Here is a 26044-nt window from a genome sequence, read left to right as displayed (position 1 = left end):
CGCCGCAGGGCCCGGATTCAACGCAATCATTGACACTAGTGCAAAGATACCCTTCGCCGTTTTCAAATAATTTACGGGGAGCAGTACAAACTCGTTTTAACCGGCCCACGTGGTTGCAACACTCTCGTGCCACGTGTATGTCTTCTAATGGATATTTCCTACGTGGCGCTGTCGGTATGTCCGTATTAGCAGGCAGCAATCAATTTTGGAACGGTGGTCCCCCAGGGAATTCTGACGGAGTAAATTAACCGGATTTATAAATAATCTTACGTCCGGCAGGAAAAATGGTGACCGGGGCGAGCGGTCGCAGCCACGGGCTTCGGCCGGTGCCGTTTCATGGTTTTCGATCAATTGTATTAAAACTCAGTTTGTCTTTATTTGAAAGTTTGTTGTTTTTATTTATTTATTCTTGTATATATGCCGATATTTTTTTCGGAGGGGGGTTTAATTTGTTGCTGTGTCTCCCGCTCTCGTTTCAATGCAGCAAAGCGAAAAAATTGTTTATTCTTATGTGATTTGAGGTATGTCTGCTTTTATTGAAAGTTTAGTAATCTATTTTGAATTTTGTGGCGGATTTTTGAGGCAAGATTGAAGAAATCAGTGCATACATTCATCGGAATCATCTTACGTTACATGGAATTTTTTTTTGCAGTCTCTGCATCTTTTTAAATGAAGTTTCGAATCTTTTGAATGGCTGCACATGGAATTTAGAGGTCATGTAGTTTGATGAGCTTAAGATGTGTTTGAATGCTGAAAAGGACTCGTAGACGCGAATCTTCTGTCTCTTGACGGATTTGTTTTGTTTTTCGATGAACTTCAAATCTCTTAGATAATGCAAATGGAGCACAAGTTATGCGTGATTTGAAGTATATATGATGCATCTGTTTACTGGAAACGATGGAAACCTGTCTTAATTTAATAGATTTTTCTTAAAAAGATTATTTTGGCAAATCCACTGATATAATAATTCACGACAAGTTTGAGGAGTATGTATTTCTCGGTGAGAAGCAAATTTTGGGTTCGCTTTTATGAACTTCGAATATTTTAAATCAGTGCAAATGCAACAATTTTTTGAAGTGTAATTTAACGTACTTGCGATGTTTGAATACGGAAAATACGTAATACGACGCAAATCTGTGCTTAGTTGACATGAATCGAGTAAAATGGCTTCTAAAAAACCATTCTTTTTGGTGTCTTGAACAACCCGCAAGTTTTTTCCTAATCTTCACAGATATTTTTGAGGACGCAGTTTGAATATTGTTGAAATTGAGTAAGAAATAAATCTGTCTTATTTTTACATTTTTTTAGGGCGGGGAATGAAATGGCTGGAAATGATAAAGTACTTTTTGGGCAATTACACTTTTTTTGAGCTACTAGAATACTTTAAAAAACGCAATTGTTTTTGGTTGTGTTTTAACTTTTGACATATTCTGTTTAGCTTCAAACTGTATGACGAAATTTAGAATTTCCAAGGAAAATACTCAAAAACTGCATCGTTACTCAAATTACAAGTTATATAAGGCATACGTTTAAAGCTGTTTAATTCTTTGATTGTACTGATATTACAGAGGCACTATAGATGTTATTTAGGTAATATTTTATATATTTTGCATTCATTACTATTTTCGCAATATATTAATTGTTTTTTCCTGCTAGAAAATCATGTTACTTAGTTTGATTTTCTAGATTTGAGATCTCCCGCATCGTTTAGTCTTGATAGAAGATACTCTGTTAAATTGAAGTGTGTTTGGTCGCAATCAATCAAATTGTGATTTTCTTTCGGAATCAAAGGCCTAGTTGATCCCATCCACTTTTGAGTTTATATAGATAGATAGCTAGATAAAATTTTAACGTCCACGAGGCTAAAAATAGCCTATGGGAGAGCAAGACAACTCAAGCAGACTTAAGTAACAATGTTCGTTGCTTGTGTAGGATGATGATGAGTCCACCCAATTGCTCAATGTACTCTTCGTCGAATAGGTTATGCCAAGAACTGTCACATATAGTGTCCGCAAATTTATCTCTACTACTCTTGTAGGCTTCACATTCTAAAATAAAGTGCTGTTCAGTTTCCACTTTTCCAGAATTGCAGAATCTGCAAATTCTTTCTTCCCAAGCCTCCTTTGGCCTCTTCCAACGTCCGGTCTCACAACGAAGTTGGTGAGAGTTGGTTCTCAATTGAGCAATAAGAATTTTAGCCCTCCAAGAAATGTTCCCTCCTATGTATGCTTTTTGGAGTTGATCACAAGCGGGGTTGAACTCATCTATATAATATAATTTCTTCCTTCCGATCTCGCTTCTCTAATTTCTCTTGTAGAATTTCTCCATGACAAAGACCTTTATTTCTTTATTATTTGTGGGGCACATATTGAATTGAATATTCCATTTACTCATCCATTTGATGTTTTGTTGCATCCATGTCCTTTTTCGCTGACATAGTGTGTCACTAAAGACCACTTTAGGCCATCTATCCTCTACCATTTTTTCGATTCTTTTTAGATAACTTAGAAGGCGAACCATAGCAAGTGCCTCAATAGGAGCAGCCCCCATTTCACTTAGCATGATATCATATGGAACAATGCTTTTGATTTTAAACTTGCTTGTGATCAAGCACTTTTGGATTCCTTCGGTTTGTTTCCATTGTGCTATAGTAGTGTTGCTGGCCCATAATTCACACCCGTAAAGAACAACTGGCAGCACAAGAAGACCGAACAAGGTTTGAATAGTTTTCCAATCCCACAACTCTGCTTCACGGCACCTATTCTGAAGAGCATAAAAAGCCTTCCACCCACCTAATATCCTTTTATACCTACAGCTAGACCAGCTTAGTTTTTTGTTGAAATCGATGCCAAGGTATTTATACTCCGCAACTTCTTCAAGAACACTTCCATTGTAATAAAATTCATGTTGGTGTTGTTTTTTATTATTAGAGAAAATCATAACCTTAGTCTTGCTGATATTGACCTGCATCCCCACCATTCCGCAAAAGCGCTCAAGAGAAGATAGATGATCTTGCAAACCATGGGCAGATTTGGCAATTAAAATGAGATCGTCCGCATATAGGAGCAGCTTTATAACAGATTCACCTAGCTGAATGCCTTCACCCTTTTGCATGTTTAACCACTCTTCCAGTTTGTCAATATATAAACCAAACAAAGTAGGAGATAAAGGGCAGCCCTGTTTGACCCCGATATCGCTCCTAAAACATTCTGAAATGCCATTTGAAGTTCTGATTTTAACTTTCACCTCTTCGTACATCCTATGAACAACAGCTCTGAGATGCATAGGAATCCCCAATTCTTCCATCCTAAACCAAAGCTTGTCTCTCGGGACGGTGTCAAAAGCTTTTTTAAAGTCCACAAAGCAACAAAATACCTCTTCCTTTTTCTCCCATTATTTTTCAATAATGTGTCTCAAAGTGACACAGTGATCCACTGTCAAGTGCTTTGGCCTAAAACCAGCTTGCCCTTTAGCACGTTTATGGTTTTCTTCTGCCCATTTGCTGATCCTAGTTTCTATCATGCTGCCAAAAAGTTTAGCAAAGAGGGGATTGATCATTATAGTCCTGTAGTTGGAGGGATTGTTAACATCACCACTCTTAAAAAGTGGTATTGCAAGGCTGATTGTCCAATCTTTCGGAAACCCTTCTTGGCAAATTTTGTTGAAAATTTTAGTGATGTGCGGTGCAAGAGTTTTCATACCCCACTTCAGATATTCTGCTTGGAGCGTAACAAGGTCTTTTGCTTTACCTCCACCTAACTTCTTAATCCCTGCCTTTATCTCTTGCACAGTGAAAAGATTTGTATCATCATTGACCAAAGGTGGCTGTCCCACTCCACCCTCTTGTTCATAAAGTTTCTTAGCATATTCAAACCATTGGGTGACAGTAATATTATTATTTTCAGTTTGTTTTCTCCTTGGTTGGAGTTCTTTCCAAAAACTTTTGGGGTTATTTCTGCCCAAGAAAATTAACTCCCCTCTCCTTGTGAACATATAAATTTTCTGTTCGATTTTTGTTCTATACCAATGTTTGTGTAATTGCACCCAGCAAAAGGCACGTCAAAAGAAAATGTGCTAACTGATCGACACGTCTGTGCTTTATTAATACTGAATAGTTTAAAGAATTTTTTTTCCGTTATCTACTTTGTTTTCGGTACGCTAAAATTCTCCAAATTATCCGAGGTTGCTGTTCTTCCTGTTTAATCGCTTTACAATATAAAGTCTAAATGCTTTGTAAGAGTTGGAATTCTGTGAGTTCTTTTAGCAGCTATATTTGGAAGTTTCTAGATTCTTCCTCATTTATGTCACTGACTTTCTAGTTGTGTGATTGAAGACATATCGTAGGCAGAAGACTTCACTATCAATTTGCTACAGAAATTAAGGCCAGAATTATGCTCGAATGAGACAAAACCAACAAAGTGAATGCGGCATTTGAAGGTACCATTCTGAAAGCTAGAATTAAATAATAGCTTTTAAATCGTTTTTTGAATTCCACAGCTTAGGGTTTAGCAGTTCCATTCTAAGTAGTAGGAGTTAAGGTTGGTTACCACTGTAGAGAACTTCTGATTTGTCGAACAGCATTGCTCAGGGTTTAGTATTTTTGTTCTTTATAGTGCGACTCCAGATTGATTACATGTGCAAAGAAGATTATCTAATTTTTTCCCATGTCGAGACCCCTGTAAGATTATACAAATGAACGATATGTGTGAAAAAGATTTTAAAGACTCAAAAATGTTAATTAAAGCCAATATTTTTTACTTAGTAAAAGTTTATATCATTGATATATACTGCATTTCAGTTTCTGCTCTTTCTTATCCTTTCAGCTATAATGATGCAGGGGAGCAACTTATGTGGTGCCAACTGATCAAAGTTTCTACTTCTGGATCAAGTATGGTTAACTTATTTTTGTCATAAATCGTTTGTAGAAAGTTCACCTCCTGATTTCACAAATAGATGAAAGGCAAGTTAATACAATTTTGATGTTGTTATGAACAGTACAAAATCAAGTATAATCTGATGCCGCAGCATCAATTATCACCTCCTCCACCAAATCACAACTCGAAAAACAAAGAGCCACAACCAAAACCACACCCTGATCCACCCACATCATCTCCAACAAATCAGGTATATATTTTTACTCTTGTGACCAGAGTGTTAATAGAAAAAGGTACAAGTTGCTTTTCACATTGGGTTTCTGATTTAGCTTCTGTAAAGTCTTGAATTGTACTTGCATTTCTGTTTTCCAATAGATCTTTGTACAGGTAAGGAATATATTCTTCTCTATTATTAGATAGATTGGGGATAAAACATGGATCCATGATACAATGGTATACGTTTTAACATCATAATGGCAAACAGCTATGTTTTTTCTCCTCCATAATGCAAGTTGTTTCTACTTGTAGCACCCTGAGGTGGTTACAACTTACTGGCAAACAGCTATGTTCTCTCTCCTCCATAATGCAACTTGTTTCTACTTGTAGCACCCTGAGGTGGTTACAACTTACATCAATTAGCTTTCAATTTGGAAAAATGGTGGCCTATGTTCCACGGAGATAGATCTTCACCTATTGTTCACCTTATCCCATGCTTTTATTCATGTATTGTTCTGCCTATAATATTGGGTTCATGGGGGCTAGGTTGAACATGAGTAACATGGATACTAGTTGAACCTAGCTCCCAAATTCACTTACAAATTGGAAAAATGGTGCTCAATGTTCCACAAGGATGGGTCTTACTTGTTCATCTCCATGCTTTTTATTCATGTTTTACCTATAATTTTAGGATAAAAGTAGGCATCCCCTTTCCAAGGGGGTTAGGTGGAACATGAGCGACATGGATTGTAGTTAGACCTAGCTGCCAAATAGATCAACTTCTTCTTTGTTTTCTCTTCCAGTCATTGACTAGGATAGTCTTGTCAGCAATAATCTCCCTAATGCCCAAGACTTTGGTTGTCTGAAATACATGGGAAGTCAAAGTTTTTGTGGTAAGCTAGTTGCAAGAGCAATTGTCTTGAAGTAGGAAGAGCTAATGCTATCTCTTTAATCTTCCAGTCCTCTTAATTTGGCTTACTGCGCTTCTTGGTGGATTGATTGCATAATAATTGAATACTTTGATGACATCAAGGAACTAGATAGAACTATCAGTGGAGTTCATCTGATATGTGAAGGAGTGTTTTTTAAATTTGTGAGATGAACTTTCTATCTTCGAAGTTTGTCTATTGTAAACATCTATTTGAGGTTATTATCGATAATTTCTTGGTAAAGCCTGTAGAGTCTCAACAAGATCAGGAGGAGCAACACATTTCTCAAGAAAGTGGAGATCAGATATCAATATTAGAATTTCCCGAAGAGCTAGGAGATCAAGTGTCAGAGGAGCCAAGTGAAACTCCTGTTACAATTTCAGGTTCAGAACCTATTTCATGCAGTGAAACCAGAAAAGTATCATGTGAAGACATTCAACTCGTAAGTAAGGAAACTGTATAGTTTAGCTATCCTGGATTTTTGGCTTCAGACTGTCTTTTGTGAAAAGTGTTTTATAGTTTGCCATTTACAGTTATTGCTACAAGAGGCCAAGTTAGATGTTTGAAGTTTTGAACTACTTGTGTACTATGAATTTCAATGCACAACTAGGATGAAGTTAGACTGTGCAATTCAATGGCATTAATTGCTCTTAAACCATTGTTTTGTTGCTGTCTTGATTATCTTGCAGGTTCAAAATTTGATAGAGAGATGTTTACAACTATATATGAGTCAGGATGAAGTAATAAAAACTTTGTTGAGCCAAGCAAGGATAGAGCCTGGCTTCACCAGTCTTGGTGAGTTCTGTTTTGTGGAACTTTTTGATGCTAGTGCATTAAATGTTCCTGCAATACCATTAATTATTATGGTAGTTGGAATGGATTTCCTAAGCTGAGTCTATTTATTGAGTGCTAGTTATTTATTTCAACAAGAAATTTATTCTGTTTATGAACTTTTATGTTGATTGCAAGTTCGTTTATGAAAATGACTTTATCGTTGGAAAAATTTAAGTCACGGTCATTAATCAATCAAACTATGGAAGCACTTTTCTCAATGCTACACCAAACAGCTTTAGGTTCTTTTGATCCAGTCTGGACATAGGGTTTCTATATCTTTGATAAAAATTGGTTGATGTTAAACGATCAATATTTTTTTACATCCAACTTTCTCCTCATGTTCATAATCAGATGATATTTGTGCTGGAGCACTTCAATATTATAGTTAATTTGGGAAATAGGTTGAAAGTAGGTTGGAAATGATTCTTTAGGACATTTGTCCTTTTGAAATAATATTTGCATTCACATCAAAGTTACTCTGTACAACAAATATTTATGATGTCTAACCAAAGATAGTTGCTATTTCCTGAGAGCTGGCGTTAAAGCAATCAGCAGTACAATATAATTGTGTTGTTAGCCATCAACACCAATATAAATAATCTTCATCTCTTGCACAAGTAGGTCTTAGGTGATTGACACCTTAAGGAATTAAGTAAATCTAAGTTGCTGGTCCTGGTGAACGGATAGGTTTGAGGTTCAGGTATGCAGGTACACAAAATTGTTTTATTTCTTGTTGGAAATATTGTCATTAATACTGACAGAATTGGAAGTTATCATAGTTATCAAAGGTGAGAAGATGGATGGACAAGATGGACAATGTTGTCATTGATGTCAAAGGCATATGAGTGAATTTGTTTGAAGGTCAAAGACATTTATCCCTATCAAATATGAAATCAAGTGGCCGAAAGTAAAGTTAATGGTTGTTCAAGAATGCAAGTTTACCCCATGTCATATTGGAATATTTGCAAGACTGATTTAAATTAAGACAAGATGGATGAAGGAACAGCATTAGTATTGATTTAGGTGCAGCAAATTTATAAGATCCAGTGAGTGTATTTTAGAAGCAACAAGTAAGTGATTATATATATTGTTAAAGGCTTTGTTTATTATTTATTAGAATGTTATCGTTTGTTATATAAGGTAGGGATTATCCTCATCAATGGGACAGACACTATTAAAGGGCACAGAGGCAGGGATATAGCTTAAAGATATGTTGAAAATAATAAACAACATTTTAGAAGGCATCAATTAAGATAAAGAATGGATAATAAAAGGCGGTGACTTTTATAAGGGTTGTCTCTCTACAAGAGATGTATCCTTTTGCTAGGATATGAAGATTTAAAAGATGTCTGTGAATTAAAGAGAAGGTGTAAATGTTGTGTAAAACATGTAATATAAAAAATACAAAAACAGCTGATCCATGGACACTATGTAGTTTTGATAAAGAAAATATATGAAAATAATTGCATCAAGTTTGGGATGAGTGGGATGAAAATAAAATATATAAAAATATCAAATAAATATCTAAAGATGAATAAAATGTTTAAAGAGTTGCAATTAGTTTATAAAAGGTAAGATTTTTTTTTTTGCTTTGTAATACTTTGTTCATTTTATTAAGTTGGGAAATAACATGGCCCAAAGTTCCAAACTATGGGTGGCCACAAAATAGGGGTACCACCATCCCAAAGAGCCTACAAGAAAGATCCATAAACCATCCTTATCGACAAGAAAGAGCCTCTAAAATCATGACACAAATTAAGCTTCTAATTTAGTAATATCCTAGATCCAATGAGTTTGACTCAAAAACTACACAGTTAAATCTTGATAGCAATATAACAATTTGACTTGCTATGGAAATTATCTCCTACTTATCCATTGATGAGCTTAAGGGGCTTTCTAATGAATGGTTCATAAGGCACAACACTTGGTGAAGGTTTTGCAAATGGGGTTGCAAGCAAAATGGGTTTAACCATGGAGGAAATTCCGTAGTTAAGCATGCTTAAGCTCGAGTAGTACTGGGATGGGTGACTTCCCGGGAAGTCCCGATGCATTACCTCTGTGAGCATCATCTAGATCCGATGAGTGCTAAGTGTTCTATTTATTCTCATGAGAGATGGATTTGTGTTGAATCACTAGTCATGAAACATGGCTCAATAAGTTTGACTCAAAAACCACACAGTTAAATCCTGATAGCATCACAATTAGTAATATCCTTCAAATGGGACTGTAGAACTATGTCTAAGGAGATATTCTTAGTTTTTCTGCCCTTTCTCCCTTTTACGATGTGCCAACCATCTTCTATATTGAATGCCTCCTGCCATTCCATCTCCTTTGATACCTTGGAGATATCCTCTATGTATGACTCCATTGCCTAGGTTTGATCATCCTTTGATACTAAAGCCAATTTAACAATATGAGTCCCTGCTGGTCTGTTTTTCTTTGCCTCCCTTCACGAGTGTTAATTTCATTTGTTTGTGCTATCTCCCTCAACTCTTCATCTAGACCAGTATTAAAACTTCCTTGGTTACCCTTCTTGAACAAGGGATAATTGAGGCTTCTGCATCACATTCTTAGCGGCAACCTATGAGAAACTATCATTTCTTACCCTTCTTCTGAACTGTATAGTGTTGTTGAGAACTTGAGAAACATCTTTCCACCATGAAGCCTTCTTAACCAGTTTATCTTTTCCACATTGCGTTGTCAAATGACCATTTTGAATGCACTTTCTACATCTAAAGGGAGCCGCTTCATAATCCACAGGTGAATCCAACATCCTTTTAAAGTTTTTATTGAGATTTCAGTAGGAAGCCCTTCAAATATATCAATTTCTACTTAAATATGAGCATATGTAAAGTGAAAGACATTTGAAGAGCTTTCATCCACCAACAAAAAATTCCCCCAAAGAATTTCCTACTGCATGTAGCAGAGAATCATACCAGAGAAATTGAGTGAAGTGTTAGTGCCTCTAGTGGGGTATTGGTCAGAACTTGAACGATCGTGGGTTGATTCTCATAGATTAAATGAGGGGTTGGTGCCTCCAATGGGTTGTTGACTACAAAGTTGTAAGGATAATTTATATAAAAGAATATTATGCTGTGGCTTTTTCCTGTAAGAGTTTCTATGTAAGTATTGTATGTATAACTACGTGTCATCATTCTTGTGTATGGGCTCATTAACATATAATTTTAAATTGACATGTATTCAAATCTTTTTAAAGCAGAAATAAGTAATACTCACAAATTCAATCTTCATAACTGCAAATGCATTAAAAAGAAGTATTTAAACACCTTATAACTTGCAACAAAAAAAGTACTTGTGAATTGAAATTGAGTGATTGCCAAAGACTTGAATGTCTATACAATATAAAAATTAATATTGACATTGAATAATCTTCATAATCCTCTTCAACATCTCATGTCCCCTTTTTCAGAGCTAAATAATTAATTATATTATTCTGAGCTAGGCCTAACAAAATATATATTTAAGAGACATCTTAACAACATTATTATAATTAATTTGAAAAGTGCCTTTAAATGCTTAGTTATGAAAAATGTTTTTTTAAATCATTGGAGATAAATTTAATCTAATGGGCCAATTTTGGAAATGTTTAAAAAGTTGGTGCTTGGCTTCATTTGGATTTAGATTTTAATTTAGCATTCTTCACTTTAGAGAATTTGTGTTTGAACTCATAACCAAAGACAAACCCTTGGTTATTTAGAGGTTTAAGAGGAAAAAAGTACCAATAACAAGGTATGCTTCATGAGGCACCTTTGATCCTCAAATCCCAAATTGATCCCAAAACTCCTAAACTTGTGCTTATTTGCACTATTAATCTCAACTACCTCATGACATGTTTAAGTACCTCTAGTGCTCAATTTTGACATTATGGGTTCCACAAAAAGGAGTTCCTTGTATTGAAAACTTTATTTAATATGTTGGACTTGTATGCATGTGTGCTTGCTGTAGAAACGGAGTAGACAACCTTAGTTGTCATCAATGTAGTGGTTATGGTTTGAGCTTGCATGACTACTTGCCATTATTTCCATGGTTTGTTGTAGGTCTCAAATATCCCTGCCTGTCACTCTCCTAGGCAGCTCTACACACGTGGCATGGTTTTTTGTGTGTGCTTATTTTGGATTTGATGTCTAATAGATGTGGGGCCATCAATATTCTTGTGTGGCATTCATGGTTTTTGATGTTGATTTTGACCTTCCTACATGAGGTGTAATGGATTTTGAGTGAGAATAGAAGGGAATATTAAATATACACCAAAAAAACCCTAGAAGGAACTTGTTGCAAACATGTGTATTCAGGCATCCAAATATGTGGATAGGAACTTGTTGATTGTAGGCCTAATGAAGATTACCTTGTAGATATTGTGTTGGAGGATGAAATCCATTTGCTAATTGAGTGATCTCATATTGAGGTTACGTATGAGCTTTAATTGTGGCAAATATTTGTGATATAAGGGTACTAGATCCTTGTAGTTGTCGATTGTGCAGTTTTTCATTCACAATTGTGAAGTCTTGTTGCAAATATTTTAATCGTTGTAAAGATTTATGATATTCAGTTACTAGACACATGTGGTTGTTAATTGTAAAGACTTACAATGCTAGTTGTTTGTGTAGTTGACTTGTTAAACTATAGAACTCCATAAAATCACATGCAACTGAAACACCTATTAGAATACCATTGGATTTTTGTATGCAACTTGAAAATTGTTTTGATGCAATAACCTCTTGAATGAATGAATACAATAACAATAATGGATCTCTATGAAAAGGAGTAAACAAAAATGCAACCTTAGATGAGGATTAAATAAGATTATGACAATTGTCTTATGCCATGTAACCAAAAAGGACATAACCTAATAATTAGAAAATACTCCTTTGTTTAGCTCAAGTTTAATAAAGTGAAAAGGGATCTTGTTGAAAATGTTGTCATTGATGTCAAAAAGGTATTCATTATTATTATTATTGATATATGAATAAGATTGCTAGAAGACTATCATTGATGTCAAAGGTGAGTAGCTGTTTGTTATAGGACAAAGGCCACTTCATTTTTTTTAATGTAAACACTCTAATTCCTATGTAGTTCAAGGGAAGACCACATTTCTTCAAGGTAGTTAAATTTAAGTTTGATTGTGGCCGACAAGGGTAACTCAGTAGTTGAACCAGGCCTGAAAGGATTTCATAAGGATAAATCAACATTCTCTTGGCTTTAAATTTTTGGTATGATAAGAATAGGACATCTTTACGAGGTATAATTGGTTGAGGTTTTTGAGGTCAAAAGTAATCAAGTGTGAAATTTTCATGTTTGGACAAGGGTTGGAAACCACTTACGCTTATGGTAGGGATTGCTAGAATGATTGAACATCACATGAAATCAATAAATATAGGGATATTGGTAAACGAAACATCTAAAGCATTTAGTTCCAACTTCAATTTGAAGGGTAATGGAACCAATGGTGGGACAAGTGCAACCATCATGCATTATAGTCAAGACTTTAGATTTATATGTGTAAAGATAGTTTTTTTGTAACCACACTAGCCATACGTTTTGGATCAATAGGCATCCCATGGGTGGGTTTGTCATTAATTTAAGAAATAATGTACAATAATTTATTGAGTGCATTCTTTATGATATCACTCGACGTAAAGAACCAAGGTGATATCAGGGACATGCTTAAGCTTGGATTTCTCTTGTTCTACATTTACTATATTGTTAGCTTGGTTGGATTGGCGGCTATTAAAACTATCATCATCAGGTTCAACAACATTTGTGAAATGGGAATGCAAAGATTAGTAAAGATTTGTTAGTTTTAATTAGTGGTGCTATGGATTTATTCCCTTGATGATTCATACCATTCAGCTCTATGATATTGAGTCAATGAAGTCCTAAATTTAATTTTTAAGATGCATAGTTCTCTCCTTATCATGTTAAGGAGCATGATGATATTGACCAAAGGTCTTCATGTTTAACAAAGGAGATAAAGGCTTTAAGATATCTACAGGATGGATAGCGAGAAGCTCAGGTATATTGTTCTTAAAAAAATTGAGCAAAATGTGCATCATCTTCTATCAACTTACTTAGATTCTCAATCAAGGGAATTGCCTCTTCAACCAAGTGATCTCTACTCATTGATTGTTGAAGACCTGCCAATTTCTTATCAAGCTACATCAGTTGTTCATTAGGTACTTGTATTGAAGGGTCATCCTCATCATGAGAAGCATGATAGAAATGATTTTCAGGTATGTTAGGGAAGATTAGTGTTGGATTTAGGGAAGATTCTCCTGGACTTCTTGGTGGGAACAAGTTAACATGCAACTTAGGTTCAACACCAGTACTAGTTAAAGCATGGGAAGCTTGGAATTGGTAACTTCCTATAAGAATCTTAGATGTAGAACAATGGGCTATAAATCTCATAAACAAGTATAAGCTCCAACAACACACATTTTCTCCTATGAAACAAGAAAGGGAAACTAGAGACATAGATAGGGAGATTGGTTTTTGCTTTCAATGCCTTTAATTATCCACAAGGTTTATTGCAAATATAAATGATAATGATAATTAAGTCATAAGTTGATAACTTCTTTCTGAAAACTTAGATTTAGAATAATAAATTATGAAACTCATAAACAAGTATAAGCTCCAACAACACGATTGGTCCTATGAAGCAAGAAAGGGAATTTAGAGACAAAGATAGGGCTCAGTTACTAGGTTCTGCTATTTATGCCTGAGCCTTGGTATTGGCGCAGTTTTGGTATTGGTTCTTCTTGGGTACATCTTGTATTCTCTTTGGATGCTTCTATGAAGAAGGGTTGGAGAGAATTCAGGAAACTAGGAAGTACCCAAGGATGGGATCCAAGCAAATATACCAAAATATGTGCATGCATGTGAAATGATTTTGTGCGTTATGTTTAATTGCTCATCTATTCTCTCAATGAATTTACCAAGCGAATCTCTATATCAAGCCTTTAAATATTTAGAAGCAAAATCTGAAGTACCTAAGATTGTGTGTGATGCTGTTGAGGAAGAAAATATGAATATTAAATGTCAATTGAAATCAGACTTTTCTGTATAATGACATTTTGAGACTTAGTATTTTCAATTTTGCAAATTATGAATATGGTATATGAGGTTTGTTATTTATAATTTTATCGACAATTACGGATTTACGAGTATCACTCTTTTTTTATATTTATAACTTCAATTTTTTGAATAGGTATACATAAAGTTGTGTATATATGCATACATACATATATCCATGTGTGTGTAGACATCTTTATGTATATGCATATATTTACGAACGTACCCAAACCGAATCCGAACGTGAACCCGAACTTGAACCCAAACCCAAGGAATATTTTGCCATACTTGTGTAGACATACTCGAACTGTAACTGTAACTGTAATTGACAACGTAGAGATAAGGAAATTTGTTTTTGCTTTTAATGCACAATCATCTGAAGAAGTATATTGCAAATTTAATTGATTATGATGCCATCAATTAACCAGTTAATTAAAAGATATGAAATGGTAACAATAATGCAAGTGATTAAATTATGTGAAATAACAATGATACGATAAATACAAGATAGCATTATTATGATCAATTAATGAATTCAAGCACATAGGCAATAAATTTCAGAATTAAATATATGTAAATCCGAAAATTTTCTGAATGAACTTGTCATGTCCCTTACACAAAACTCAGATCTACAAACTTAAGAACTCAGATCTGAACATGCAAATCATTAATAGTGCAATGAGTTGGTTTCACCAAAATGAAATGTTGAATTTGGGACCTTCGGTGTATGGATGCAAAGTAAGGCCTTATTTTTAATTTATTTTCACTTTTTACAACCCTTCACTGTGGAGCAATGTACAAGGTTTAATTATAGTCCTAAAGAAGAGCTGAACACTTAATTGTTCCTCCTTTGATTGGATATGATTTGATTATTTTTTGATGTGAATATGCAAGATCTAGGTCATGGGAGATTGATAACTTTTGGCTTAAACAGTAACATACGAAACTAGAAATAAACACAAAATTTCAAATCTAGATTTAGGAGATAGAGAACACATAGCTGCAGTCTGGAGTAGAAACTGCTAGAAATGGTTGTAAGGAGTTCCAATTTGAGGGTGTCTTTTCTGGTAGAAGGTTCCATAGTCTGGATCAGAAGGCTTTGAAAGACTTTAAAGATCAGTTCAGAAGCTCTAGACATGGTTGGAAGATGCCATAGTCTAGGGGTTTCTACTTGTTCAATATTTGAGATTATGTCATTGTTTGCCTTGCACACCTGTAGCACTCCCTGCAGTTGGATTCGAGTCAAATGCATGAAAAGATGGAAAAATGGTTCTTCTGTACAAGTCAAACCTTGTGTTGGTGTCTCCATCTCCTTTACAACAATGTTTGATGAAAAGAGTGCTTGTCCTCAGAAAGGAGAGAGCTTAAAACCTTAATGGAATTGCATGAAATGATAAAAGTTACCTTTGATATGAAACCCTTGCCTGCCTTGATGTTTCTTGATTAACTTTAATGCACATTGTAATCATGGTGAATTACATAAAACTTGATTCCTTGTTTGTAGACTTGTGCCCAATTGGCTTGTACATGCTTGGTTGAATGCTCAAATTTGTCGCTCATGATAAGACTTGATAATTGTTAGAGTTCAAATGAGGGATGGCGTTGTATTGAACATGCTTGGTTGAATGCTCAATTTTGTTGCTCATGATAAGACTTGATAATTGTTAGATTTTCAATGAGGGCAGAGTTGTATTTAACATGTTTGGTTGAGTGCTCAGTTATGTTGCTCATGATAAGACTTGATAATTGTTAGAGTTGAAATGAGGGAAAAAATTGTATTTATATCCAACTTACATATTTTCGAATTTCATTTTCGGGGAAGGTCAAATTTGGGGAGCTCTTTTTCACTACTTTCAAAGACAACCATTCTAATTTCAAATTTGGGCCCCCCTGTGAGGTTTTCACGCCATTTCCCTGTTGCAAATGGGGACCCCCTCTTTTTGCTTCCAGTCGGTAGCTTTAGGTGGTAGAGTCGATTCTCAACAATACAATTTTTTGAGAGCCTCTTAAAATCAAGATGTCCAAATATTTTTTAAAAATGGCAGTAAATTGGCCAAGGATGAGAACAACAAGATAAGAGTCAAATGTTGAGTTGAGAAAGTCATTGGCATAAAAAAGGGGAGGAAGGCTGTGTTAAAAATCTCTTGGTTAGATAAAATGGTTGTTCCAGCTTGCCAGATGAAAAGGTGGAATCCAGTCCCTCAAGCGGCATCTTTGCAGATGAAAGGGTGGAATCCACTTCCTTAATGGCAATGGAATGAATTACATTTATTGGATAGTGGAGCCAAGGGGTTTGATCTAAGTGAAAGACTTCAATTCAACGAGATGAGAGGCAAAGTTAGACAAAGGTGTGAAGAATTCACAACCAATCATGGAGCCCCTTCCTAAGGTTTAAGCAGCCTCAATAAGCAACCTGTGGCCCCTTTTTGCAAAATATATACTCAACATTGAACTTGCAGCCCTTATAATCAAACTTATGAAGCTTGGACTAATCAACAGAGCCTAACGGTGTAACGTGTGGGCCTGAATTATTATAACTAAGCCCAAGTTCGATGCAAGATAAGTCCTAAGGCAGGACTAGAATGAGACATGTGGCTCTAAATTGTAGGGTGGAGCCTAAACTCAACACAAATCAGACCTATACATGAAACATGTAGGCTTTGATTCATTCAAGGCCTGGCCAGACTAATTATTCAAACGTATAGACCCAGAGATCCAAATCAGGCCCTACAAGGTAATGTAGGAGCCTCAAACCATGAACTACATCTTGAATTCGATGAATTAAGGCCCAAATGCAGCTCCATAATAAGATGTGTGGGTCTGATCCATTAAGATTAACAGATCAGGCCTAAGTCTGTTGAGAGTGGGCCTAAATCTGATAACTAATCAAGTATGTCATTCTAATTTTAAAATGCATAGGCCAATAGAATGAAATATGTGGGCCTTAAACCAAATGCAAAGCCCCAGTATGGAAGCGAGGTCTTATGAGCAGACGTATAATGGCAAACATGTTGCTTGAGTCCTAAACCAGGTCCTAATTTCGAAGTAGCAGACCCAGATTCAGCTCTAAGTAAAACATATGGGTCCGTATCTCTAACATGTAGGCTCAAACTCCCTAGATCGGACTTAAGTCAGGCCCCTACAGGAAATGTGCAGCCTCATTAGCATAAGTTGTGGGGTCTAAATTCAAAGTTTAGGCCCTATACATGAAATGTATGGCCTTGAGCCTATAAGCCAGGCCTTAAACTCAATAAATGCAGCCCTAAATCTGGGCGCAAGGCAGTGAGATCAGACCTATATAATGAAACATGTGGGCTTACTGTATTGCACCAGGCCCTATAATCAATTGTATGGGTTTAGTTTATTGGATCAGGCCTAAATTCAAGCAAAGCAAGGCCTTCATCAAAGCTGAACATGTGGGCCTGGATCTAAATGAGCTAGCCCTCATAAACATAACGGGTGGGCTCAAAGCTGAAAGCATAGACCTTTACATGAAACCTTCAGCCTTGAACCCACAAACTAAGCCTTCAAATCAATGGATAGGACTCAAATCAAAACACATGGGGGCTGAAAGGGGACAACCATGGTACAAAGTTCAAGAGGGATGTTTACTGTACTGGGGTAAAGAAATTAATGCACACAGAGAATGAGCAAGAACAACAAAACTCCCTTTATTATTTGCATATGCCAAGAGATTACATATAGATGATGATTACAATGGTCCCGAAGGGTGTATAAATGCTTTTTGAAGAACCTTCCCGAAGGGGTCTATCGGCTACATGACAATTACCGAAGGGCTTGTCGGCTACATAAAAAGAACCTTCCCGAAGGGGCACATACCGACGACATACATCCTGACACACACCCTGTCGGCTACACAATATTTACCAACAACATACATCCTAACACACACCCCGTTGGCTACACAATATTTACCGACGACACGGGAGGCCTTAAATCCAAACATGTGGCCCCATCGTAATTAACAAGGACAGTTCGATGAAGCAAGGTCTAAATCAAGCCTAGTAGCCAAAGTATGGCCTCACTTTAAATGCAAATTCAAAATTGCAAGCCTTGGATGGATAATCATAATCAAGGGTCTAAGCTCAAGGCAAGGCTTCCCAAAAACAATGCAAAGCTCCTATATTCAATGCAAGACCTCATCCAATTCAATGATGAACCTCCCATAGGCCTTGATAGGCCTCAAATTCAACCAAGGGAGGCCCAAATTTAAAAAAGGATTGCATTTATATGAACATAAGGAGCAATTTGGTTCATTTAGAGGGCCTAATTTTGAAATTCGAAATTGCAAGTCAATTACATTTAAGAAAAGGCCATACATTCAATGCAAATGGAGATTTGTCATTAATATTGCCATTTAATATTTGATGGTAGAAATACAAATTTTTGTAGCCTTGAAAGATGAAATCAATTTAAGAGATCAACTGTATAAATAAAGCCATTTCTACACTTATTTTTTGCTTGACGTCTTTATCGAGCAATTCGAACCAGCAAAATGGCAGTTTGAGGAAGATTTATAATCAATTTTAATGCAGGGATGCATATAGGTACTGGTAAAAAGCAGTTGTCTGCAAGTTTTGATGCCAAAGGACTGATAATAACATTTACCAGCAAATAATTTTTTTATTTTGGTCATGTCTAGAAAATTCAAGGCTTAAAATCGAGAGATCAACACGACGTGAATTTTTACCTTTCTGCAGTGTTTTTGCTGTTAGAAACAGAGATATAAAATCATTTTCAGGAATATATAATCCTTTACCAGTCATAATTATGTACATCATAGTCATCTTTTTGTTCAAACAAAAAGGTGAAAATAAGTTAGGAGTGGTATGATGACGCGAAGTTGAAAATGATTAAACATACAAACATTTCATACAATTACAGACCCAAATTCGCTGTTCTAGAAGTTTGATTGAAAGTTTAGGATGACTGGTTTTAATATGCCAGCAATTAACAACTAGCAACCTTAGGGTTTTATTTACTTGCAAATCTGATGTAGTGAACTCAAAATTTGATTGAGGCCTTGTATTGCTGGTTGAAGCAGGAAGGAAGAGATCCAACAACAAAGGCTAAAGAAGTAAAAGATCCAACAGAGAAGACCAAAAAAGCCAAAAACAATGAAAGTGCCAAAACATGAAAATGAGCACAAATTAAATATGATATGCTGGAAATGACACCATAGACAAGTTTTGAGTCCACTTGGGAAAATATTAGTGATACAAACCTTGGACCATTTGACATGCAACTGATAAGGGATAAAATGTTTGGAGCCTATCAGTCCAAGGAGAAAAAAGATGATAAAAAATGGCATAGTACATGCAGCAATCTTCCCACCCCCACTTTAATATCAAATACTTACAACCTTACGAAAAGACAAGTTCTTACACCCAAGGGGAGTGTTTCTGTTTTGCTCAGAGCAGATGCTATAAGAAATGCTGTCAACATCCTTCAGTATTAGTTTGATCTTCGCAAGACAATTATGGAAAACATGAAGGAATATAAAAGCAAATCATGTCACTATATCAGTCTTGTCAACAAGGAGTGGCTAGATGGACCTAAGAGGAACTGTTCTCAGTTGCCCAAGCTAACAAGACAGGTTTTAGAGAAGATGTTGGGGACCTCATATTATTAAACATGGTAATGGGCAGCCAACATGCAACATCTTTTGAGTCATAAATGTGTTACTTCATAGAGATGATGTTTGGTGAAGGGATGTTTGATTGGGCAACTATGATTGGGTTGGTTTACAGATTTATCATCTAAATCTATTTTCTGACGCCCAAACAAGACAGTAAACACAATCACAGTTGAATCAATCAATCGATAGCCATCACTGATCAATTTTCTGCCTATTTCAAAAATGGCAACTCCCTTCTTATGATCAAAACTAAAAGAACTACTGTCATGTCCCCATATTTATAAGGTTTAATAATGCATATATGAATAATAAAATTAATAATAAAAAATTATTATCTAATTTAATATTATATATTATTAATGTAATAAGGAGATTAGTAATATATAATATATATTGATTAATATATAATCATTAAATAGAATAAAATAATAATTAATTAAAATATATTTAATGGGTAATTATTGAGATATAAATAAGCTATATCCTATAAACTTAAGATTGAATAGATTGAATCTAATATTTTATAGACAGCTATTTATATATATATATATATTATCATATATTCTAAAGTATAAATATTACAATTTGAATTTACATATGAAAGTATAATATGAAAAAGTAATAATAACAAACACATATATAGAGTCGTGACTCATCACAGTCACACAAACACATATAAGTTAATCATAGGGAGGAATTGTAGGGGGATAACACACACCAGACGGACAACGTGGACAAACAACAGTGCACAGGAGAAGAAGAACAAACAATCAAATTAGTAAAAGATAACCCAATTCGACACTTACTGTGCAAGAGGGAAGTAAAGATGCAGACCATCTGAAGAGTCGACCCATCGTATTTTTTATACCAACTCAACAGAAGAGGGATAGGCATATATAGGTGGATTTAGAATGAAGAAAATCATTCCCAATCAGCACGAGGATTTCTTGTCATACATTCACAGCAGAAGGGAAATACATTACTACGACCACCGCAATTGGAAGGTATCACAGGAGTTGAGATATAATAACAGACTTAAGGAAACCATAGCCTGTCAACCAGTATCATATGGCAATTAAGATTGAGAAGAATTCGAATGACTTACTACTAATAACAGTTGCAGTAATGATTTAGATAAAGCCGGGAATGAACACAAATCAGTTTGACAAGGACTTAGCGTATTATGAGAAATGTAAAATCAATATAATAAAATATTGGTGATATCACTCAGACTGACAAACATGTGATGGAAAGAGGAGAGTGAAGAGCGATGGTTGGGGATTCTACCATCTGAAAGTAGGGAAATAAATTCATGATTTAAAAATATAGTCTTCCAACATGGCATATTTAATAATCTTCTTATCGTTACCTTCTATATAAGCTCCAAATAGTCGGATGACATAATCAGATCTACAAACATACTTATGAATTCAATAGTCATCATCAAGCAACTTATCTTCTTAAGTATAAGATTGTTACTGGTACCCGTTGCATCCAATAGATTGAAGGAAAACATGTCTGGTCTTATACGGAGAACCATATTACTTCATGCGAGAAATAAGTTGTATTTTTGTACAAGATTTTGAGGAGGCTGTAGGTGATCTAAACCCTTTCCATTTGTCGCATCAGAAGTCTTATGTACGGAGGCTGTTCCAAATTCTTAGTATGATCATTATCAGTCAGTACAATCTGATATTTACAAATAGATGATCGTCAATATTGAAGTCGTCAGCAGTTCACATGATCACAAGAGACCAAGAAGGAAATCATTAAATGGGGAATGTAACAGTAGAATCTACACTTCTTGGAGAAAAAGAAATAAGAATGTTATAGACATGGACAATTAATGACATGGATGGAGAAGGAAATAATGGACTTAGAACAGGAAGAGGGAAAATAAAATAATGACATATAATCCTCCAACAAATATGAAATGAGGGAACCATTCAATCACATCAGACATGAGTAGAGGGACAATTATGTAGTTCTGAAATACTAAAGCTTTTATATATATTTTCAAGGAGTGGAATACACATGGATATAGATATAGGTAGAAATGATAGAAACTTTACAAGGACGAGGATCTAATTATGGGAGTTAAAAGATCTGTATTCATTATCAATCAACTAGGCGGAAGGAAAAATATAAGTAATTTTATAAGACTGAGTTCTAATTGAGAATTTGAGAGTAAATTATGAAAGGTCTCAACTAGCGACATTACAACTACTTTCTATCAGTTGCTTTAAACCTGAAAGCTAGAAGGTGGGCTTTTAACTAGAAAGCTTGGAAAGTTATTTAATGCATTGAAAAGGAAAGCTAAAAGCTAAGAGATTCCGACAAATTAATTTATCTGTCAGGAACACGTTCATAGATGAGCCTCCACATTCAACATATAGAAATAAAGAGAACTTCAATGCATTCATCTATTGCTATCTTCTCACGTGAAAAACATTCACACATTCTGATTCAAAGATCAAATTTGCAGATTCCAATATGATAATCGCATTGAACTTTTTCCTTCAACAGTAGAGCATGAGATATAACATAAATTAAAGTATTTGTAATGAGTCAATCAAAGTTCACCCAAAACATCCAAAAGAGCTCAGCAATCTCATATTTTAAACATCATAAAGTACCGGTTTCAAGAAGCATTACTATTAACTAGTTCCTTTTAAAATTGAAAAGAAAAGAAAGTTATTTAAAAATGATAAAATGAAAACTCATGAAGATTTTCTAACTCCCACAACATTCGAGCCTTGGACAGTTGTCGCATCATGCAACGCAACTCCCTTTTTCGTTTTTGCTTCCCTGACTCTCTGACGATACTCTAGGTACTTGCTAACATAAGTCTTGACTTTATCATAGTGAGGAAAAATAGTGACTTGTAACTTGATCCTCCACCTGGTTAGCCCCTCTTTTGTATCTCTAATCTCCTCAGGAATTAATATGTCTTGGCCCTTGAGAGCTCTGAGGATCCCGTGTAAGTTGCTTAACCTGTCAAACACCTTTGTGTCGCTCTCTTGAACTTTCCTAACCCCTCGAGACAATATCTCATCGTATTGTTTCTTAATCTTCTCCAATTCAACAACTTTCTCCTCGAACTCATTAGTAAAGTTCTCATCCAGGGAATTGAAAGTCACCTTTAATATTGACTAAATTGTGAACATATTGGTCGAGGACTTGGTTGGTGTAACTTATATATTCATTACACAGAGATAGTCTCCATTCCATAGATTATAACCAGGAGGACTAGATTTCAACAGGGTTGTCTGCAATTTTCTCGGTTGCTAACACCACAGGCTTTAATTCCAATATGTTCTCAACAGTTTTATCGAGAACATATAAATTGCTCTGTTCTTCTCTCTTCATCTATAGTTCTTGAATTAGAGCTTTACTTTTATTGGTGATGCTTATATATAGATTTCTGAGGGAGGTAAGGTGTGTCATGCCTTGTTCTCGCATTTGTTTAATCCAACTAGCTAGAGCTTGTATTTTGCCAATTCTATCTTTAAATTGGTTAAGAACCTCTGTTTCATGGAGAACCTGAGTAGAACTAGAGGCTTCTCCTTTGGTGGAGTTGATGAGAGGTCACAAATTCTTTCTAAGGTTGAATTTGTAGCTCACAATTTTTCTTCTTCAGCTCTTGCAATTAGGACCTTGACATGAAAATTAGCATGGTAAGCTTTACTCCCCAAATTAGCAAGTCCCATATCAACATGAGAGACATTGTAATCAACCTCGTTGATGACATTCATATTTGTATCTATAATAGGATCAACTATCTCTTAGACATGATGGCGGGTGTTAGCATCAACAATAACCCTGGACATCCTTTTAGTCCTTTCAGGCTTCTTTGAACTTTGGAAGATCAAGGCGACAATGTCTACCTCATCAACATTTGGAGTGGCCTTCTCTTCTTTTCTACCTTTTCAGTTAACCAGATAGGGGAAGTAAGACTTGACCTAGTGTTACCCACTCTTGTCGAGCCTACCATTGCAGATGGAAGGGTTACAAGTGTAGTAAGAGTAGCATAGGAGGGGATTTCCATTATGGATGTTATAGTGCTATCTTGCATGATTTGCTGATACACTACGTTAGGATCTTCTTCAACTTCCTTATGCTTTGCAAGAGTACTCTCTTCATCCATCTCACATATACTCTTAATTTCAACTTATTTTCACCAATTTGCTCTTAATCTCCACTACTCTATGTGTCCCTCTTAGCTGGGCTAATGTGTGTGCTCTCATCAGTTATAAAAAAGTGATAGATTCTCTTCTTAGGTGGGCGAAGGACCAACAGATGTTTCTTCTCTAACGTGTTTACCTTTCTTTCTCCATTTCCCTTCTAGCCACTCAATTGTCCTCTTTATTACAGGGTCGATCCAAGCTGCCAAATCAAAAGTCTCTGGCTTGCTCCAATCTACCTTAGGAATACATTTCTCTTTTAGCTCATAAAACTTAGGATCAATGATAATGTCATCTTCTTGAGCCTCGATAGGGATATTCAAATTGACCCCGAAGGGTCAAATTTGTTGCAGAGAAAGCTTGGTGAAACTTTTCTTAAACACTTCCATATCATCCATGCAATTTGCCCATAAATCCTCCAATTTGGGTTTGTGAATTGAAGTCCGGGCTCCATATAGGTTCTGCTTGGCGAAATCTTTATTGTCGAACTGGGTTCTTTCGGGTAAAGTTGGGAAGTGATAACCTTCCATGATCTTCTCAACACTTTTAGCAACAATTAGGGTTTTGCATGAATAGGACATAGAAATAGGAAAGGTAAAACCCTTCTTCCCCATGCTTGAGTACTTAATATTTACTGCAACCATTTGATGATAGACTTCTAGAAACACAAGAAGGTTAGAAGGATATCTAGGAAATCGTAGGGGCGCCTTCTCAAAATTCCCTATTCTTAGCTATGCGAACTATCTAAATTGGGTGAAAACACTGTCGAACCCTAGGAAAAAATTGGTAGCTTCTTGAGATAGCTTCATATTGGGCTTTTCTTCGAACTCTCTTACCAATTTCATAAGAAAAACATCATTCACTAGGGTGAAGTCTTCGTTACCTTTATTTGGAGTGTGTTGGGAAAAAAAATTATAGATGGGGGCTCAGACAAAATGTATAGGCTATGGGGTCAAACCGTCCCAGAAACTTCTATGATTGGTAATGAGGTATAATAACACGAAAGAGAAATTGAACATGCTATCAAGAGAGAATTCCTTTAGTTGAGTATGAAGGTGATAGTTCATAAGACTGACCCATGCCACAAACTATCAAAATAAACTTACACATACAAAATTCAAAACTCTCAGAGTTTGGGCTCCCTACTAGTCTTTGCAGCAAAGTAATTACATCTGCAATAGGCTCTTTAAAGTGGGATTTCTTCAACTTACTGGGCAACTAGGACTTACCTTGCCTCTCGGATTTGAGCTAGGTCTTGGCAATATCGTTGAGACAAAACTCTTTGAGTGCTTTGAAATACTCATGCCCAACTTCAACAAAAAGCCTCTCCTTCACCCTATCATAGGGAATGCCCAAAGCCTACATAATGCTCTCCGAGTTGATTTTTGCCAAATCCTTCTTGGTGGTCGTTCAAATTTCCCACTCAGTAGTGTTTTAGAACCTCGTGCATGTGGCTACCAACTCAGGACATTGCATGGCAGAAGGAAAAGCTCTTGTATGCACCAAACTGCTCTGAAGAAGCAACTGCTCCCAAGAATCCAAATCTTTATGTTCATACATCTCCATAAATTGATAAAAGTCTCCATACTCCATTTCAATGTCCTTCACCTTTGATAGTTGGCTTTGAACTACAGACTGTATGTTGAGGAGGAAGTTGAAGCAGGTAGCGCAAATGTTAAAGAATGATACTAAAACATCCACCACCTGAGTGATATATTAATTTGGATGGGACGTGCATAAATTAACCATCATTCTTGTTGAAAGATAAGAAATTTCATTCCAAATTGTAGGCAAAGAGGTGAGGAACTGATGTCGCAAAGGAAGGACGCCTAAAGCGGAGTTACATTAAAGTTTGGGATCCATCGGTTGCTTGATCGCTCAACGTTCTAAGCTAGCAACAAGTGATTGGGGCTTTTATGTTTGCAAAAACCTCTACTGAGCAATTAGGATAACTTAAAAAGTGTCGAGGGATTGAGAAATTATAAGAAAGAACATAACTGCGCGACAACTTCAAGAAGACCACGCTAGACCGACAATTAGGAAATGGACCAAGGCCGTGATAGGTTGGGTAAGGATTGCTTTGCAAGAAAACACTTCCAAAAGGGAGCGAAAAAGAACACCACTAACAGATTGATGCAAGAGTATTCTTGGGATGTTGGCAATCTTGCATCAACCAAAAGTATTTGTTTGTTTTGTTTGGTCAGTTTTAGTATCTATGGGAGCCATCCTTTAGTTTTTCTCGCTTTGAATTGCACAATT

The 26044-nt window shown here is 35.8% G+C and overlaps 1 protein-coding gene across 2 annotated transcripts in view; it reads left to right on the top strand.

Moving 5' to 3' along the window:
• The first annotated feature begins 434 nt into the window (after positions 1 to 434).
• LOC149550630 (uncharacterized) overlaps positions 435 to 26044 on the top strand; it is a 38186-nt gene continuing 12576 nt past the window's right edge. Inside the window, exons 1-6 of one of the 2 annotated variants that reach the window (XM_089793614.1) lie at positions 435 to 521; positions 4334 to 4437; positions 4838 to 4888; positions 4996 to 5124; positions 6264 to 6461; positions 6709 to 6814. In XM_089793614.1, the coding sequence (XP_089649740.1) occupies positions 5017 to 5124; positions 6264 to 6461; positions 6709 to 6814 (412 nt within the window). In that variant the 5' untranslated portion in view covers positions 435 to 521; positions 4334 to 4437; positions 4838 to 4888; positions 4996 to 5016. Of the gene's footprint in view, positions 522 to 4333; positions 4438 to 4823; positions 4889 to 4995; positions 5125 to 6263; positions 6462 to 6708; positions 6815 to 26044 lie in introns of both variants that reach the window. The other variant, XM_089793615.1, reaches the window with a different exon arrangement.

This window comes from Cupressus sempervirens, chromosome 7 (assembly GCF_028749045.1).
Source record: "Cupressus sempervirens isolate cs-2001-9-10 chromosome 7, ASM2874904v1, whole genome shotgun sequence".
In the NCBI taxonomy this organism is placed as follows: domain Eukaryota; kingdom Viridiplantae; phylum Streptophyta; class Pinopsida; order Cupressales; family Cupressaceae; genus Cupressus; species Cupressus sempervirens.
This window is presented reverse-complemented; position numbering and strand designations above follow the sequence as displayed.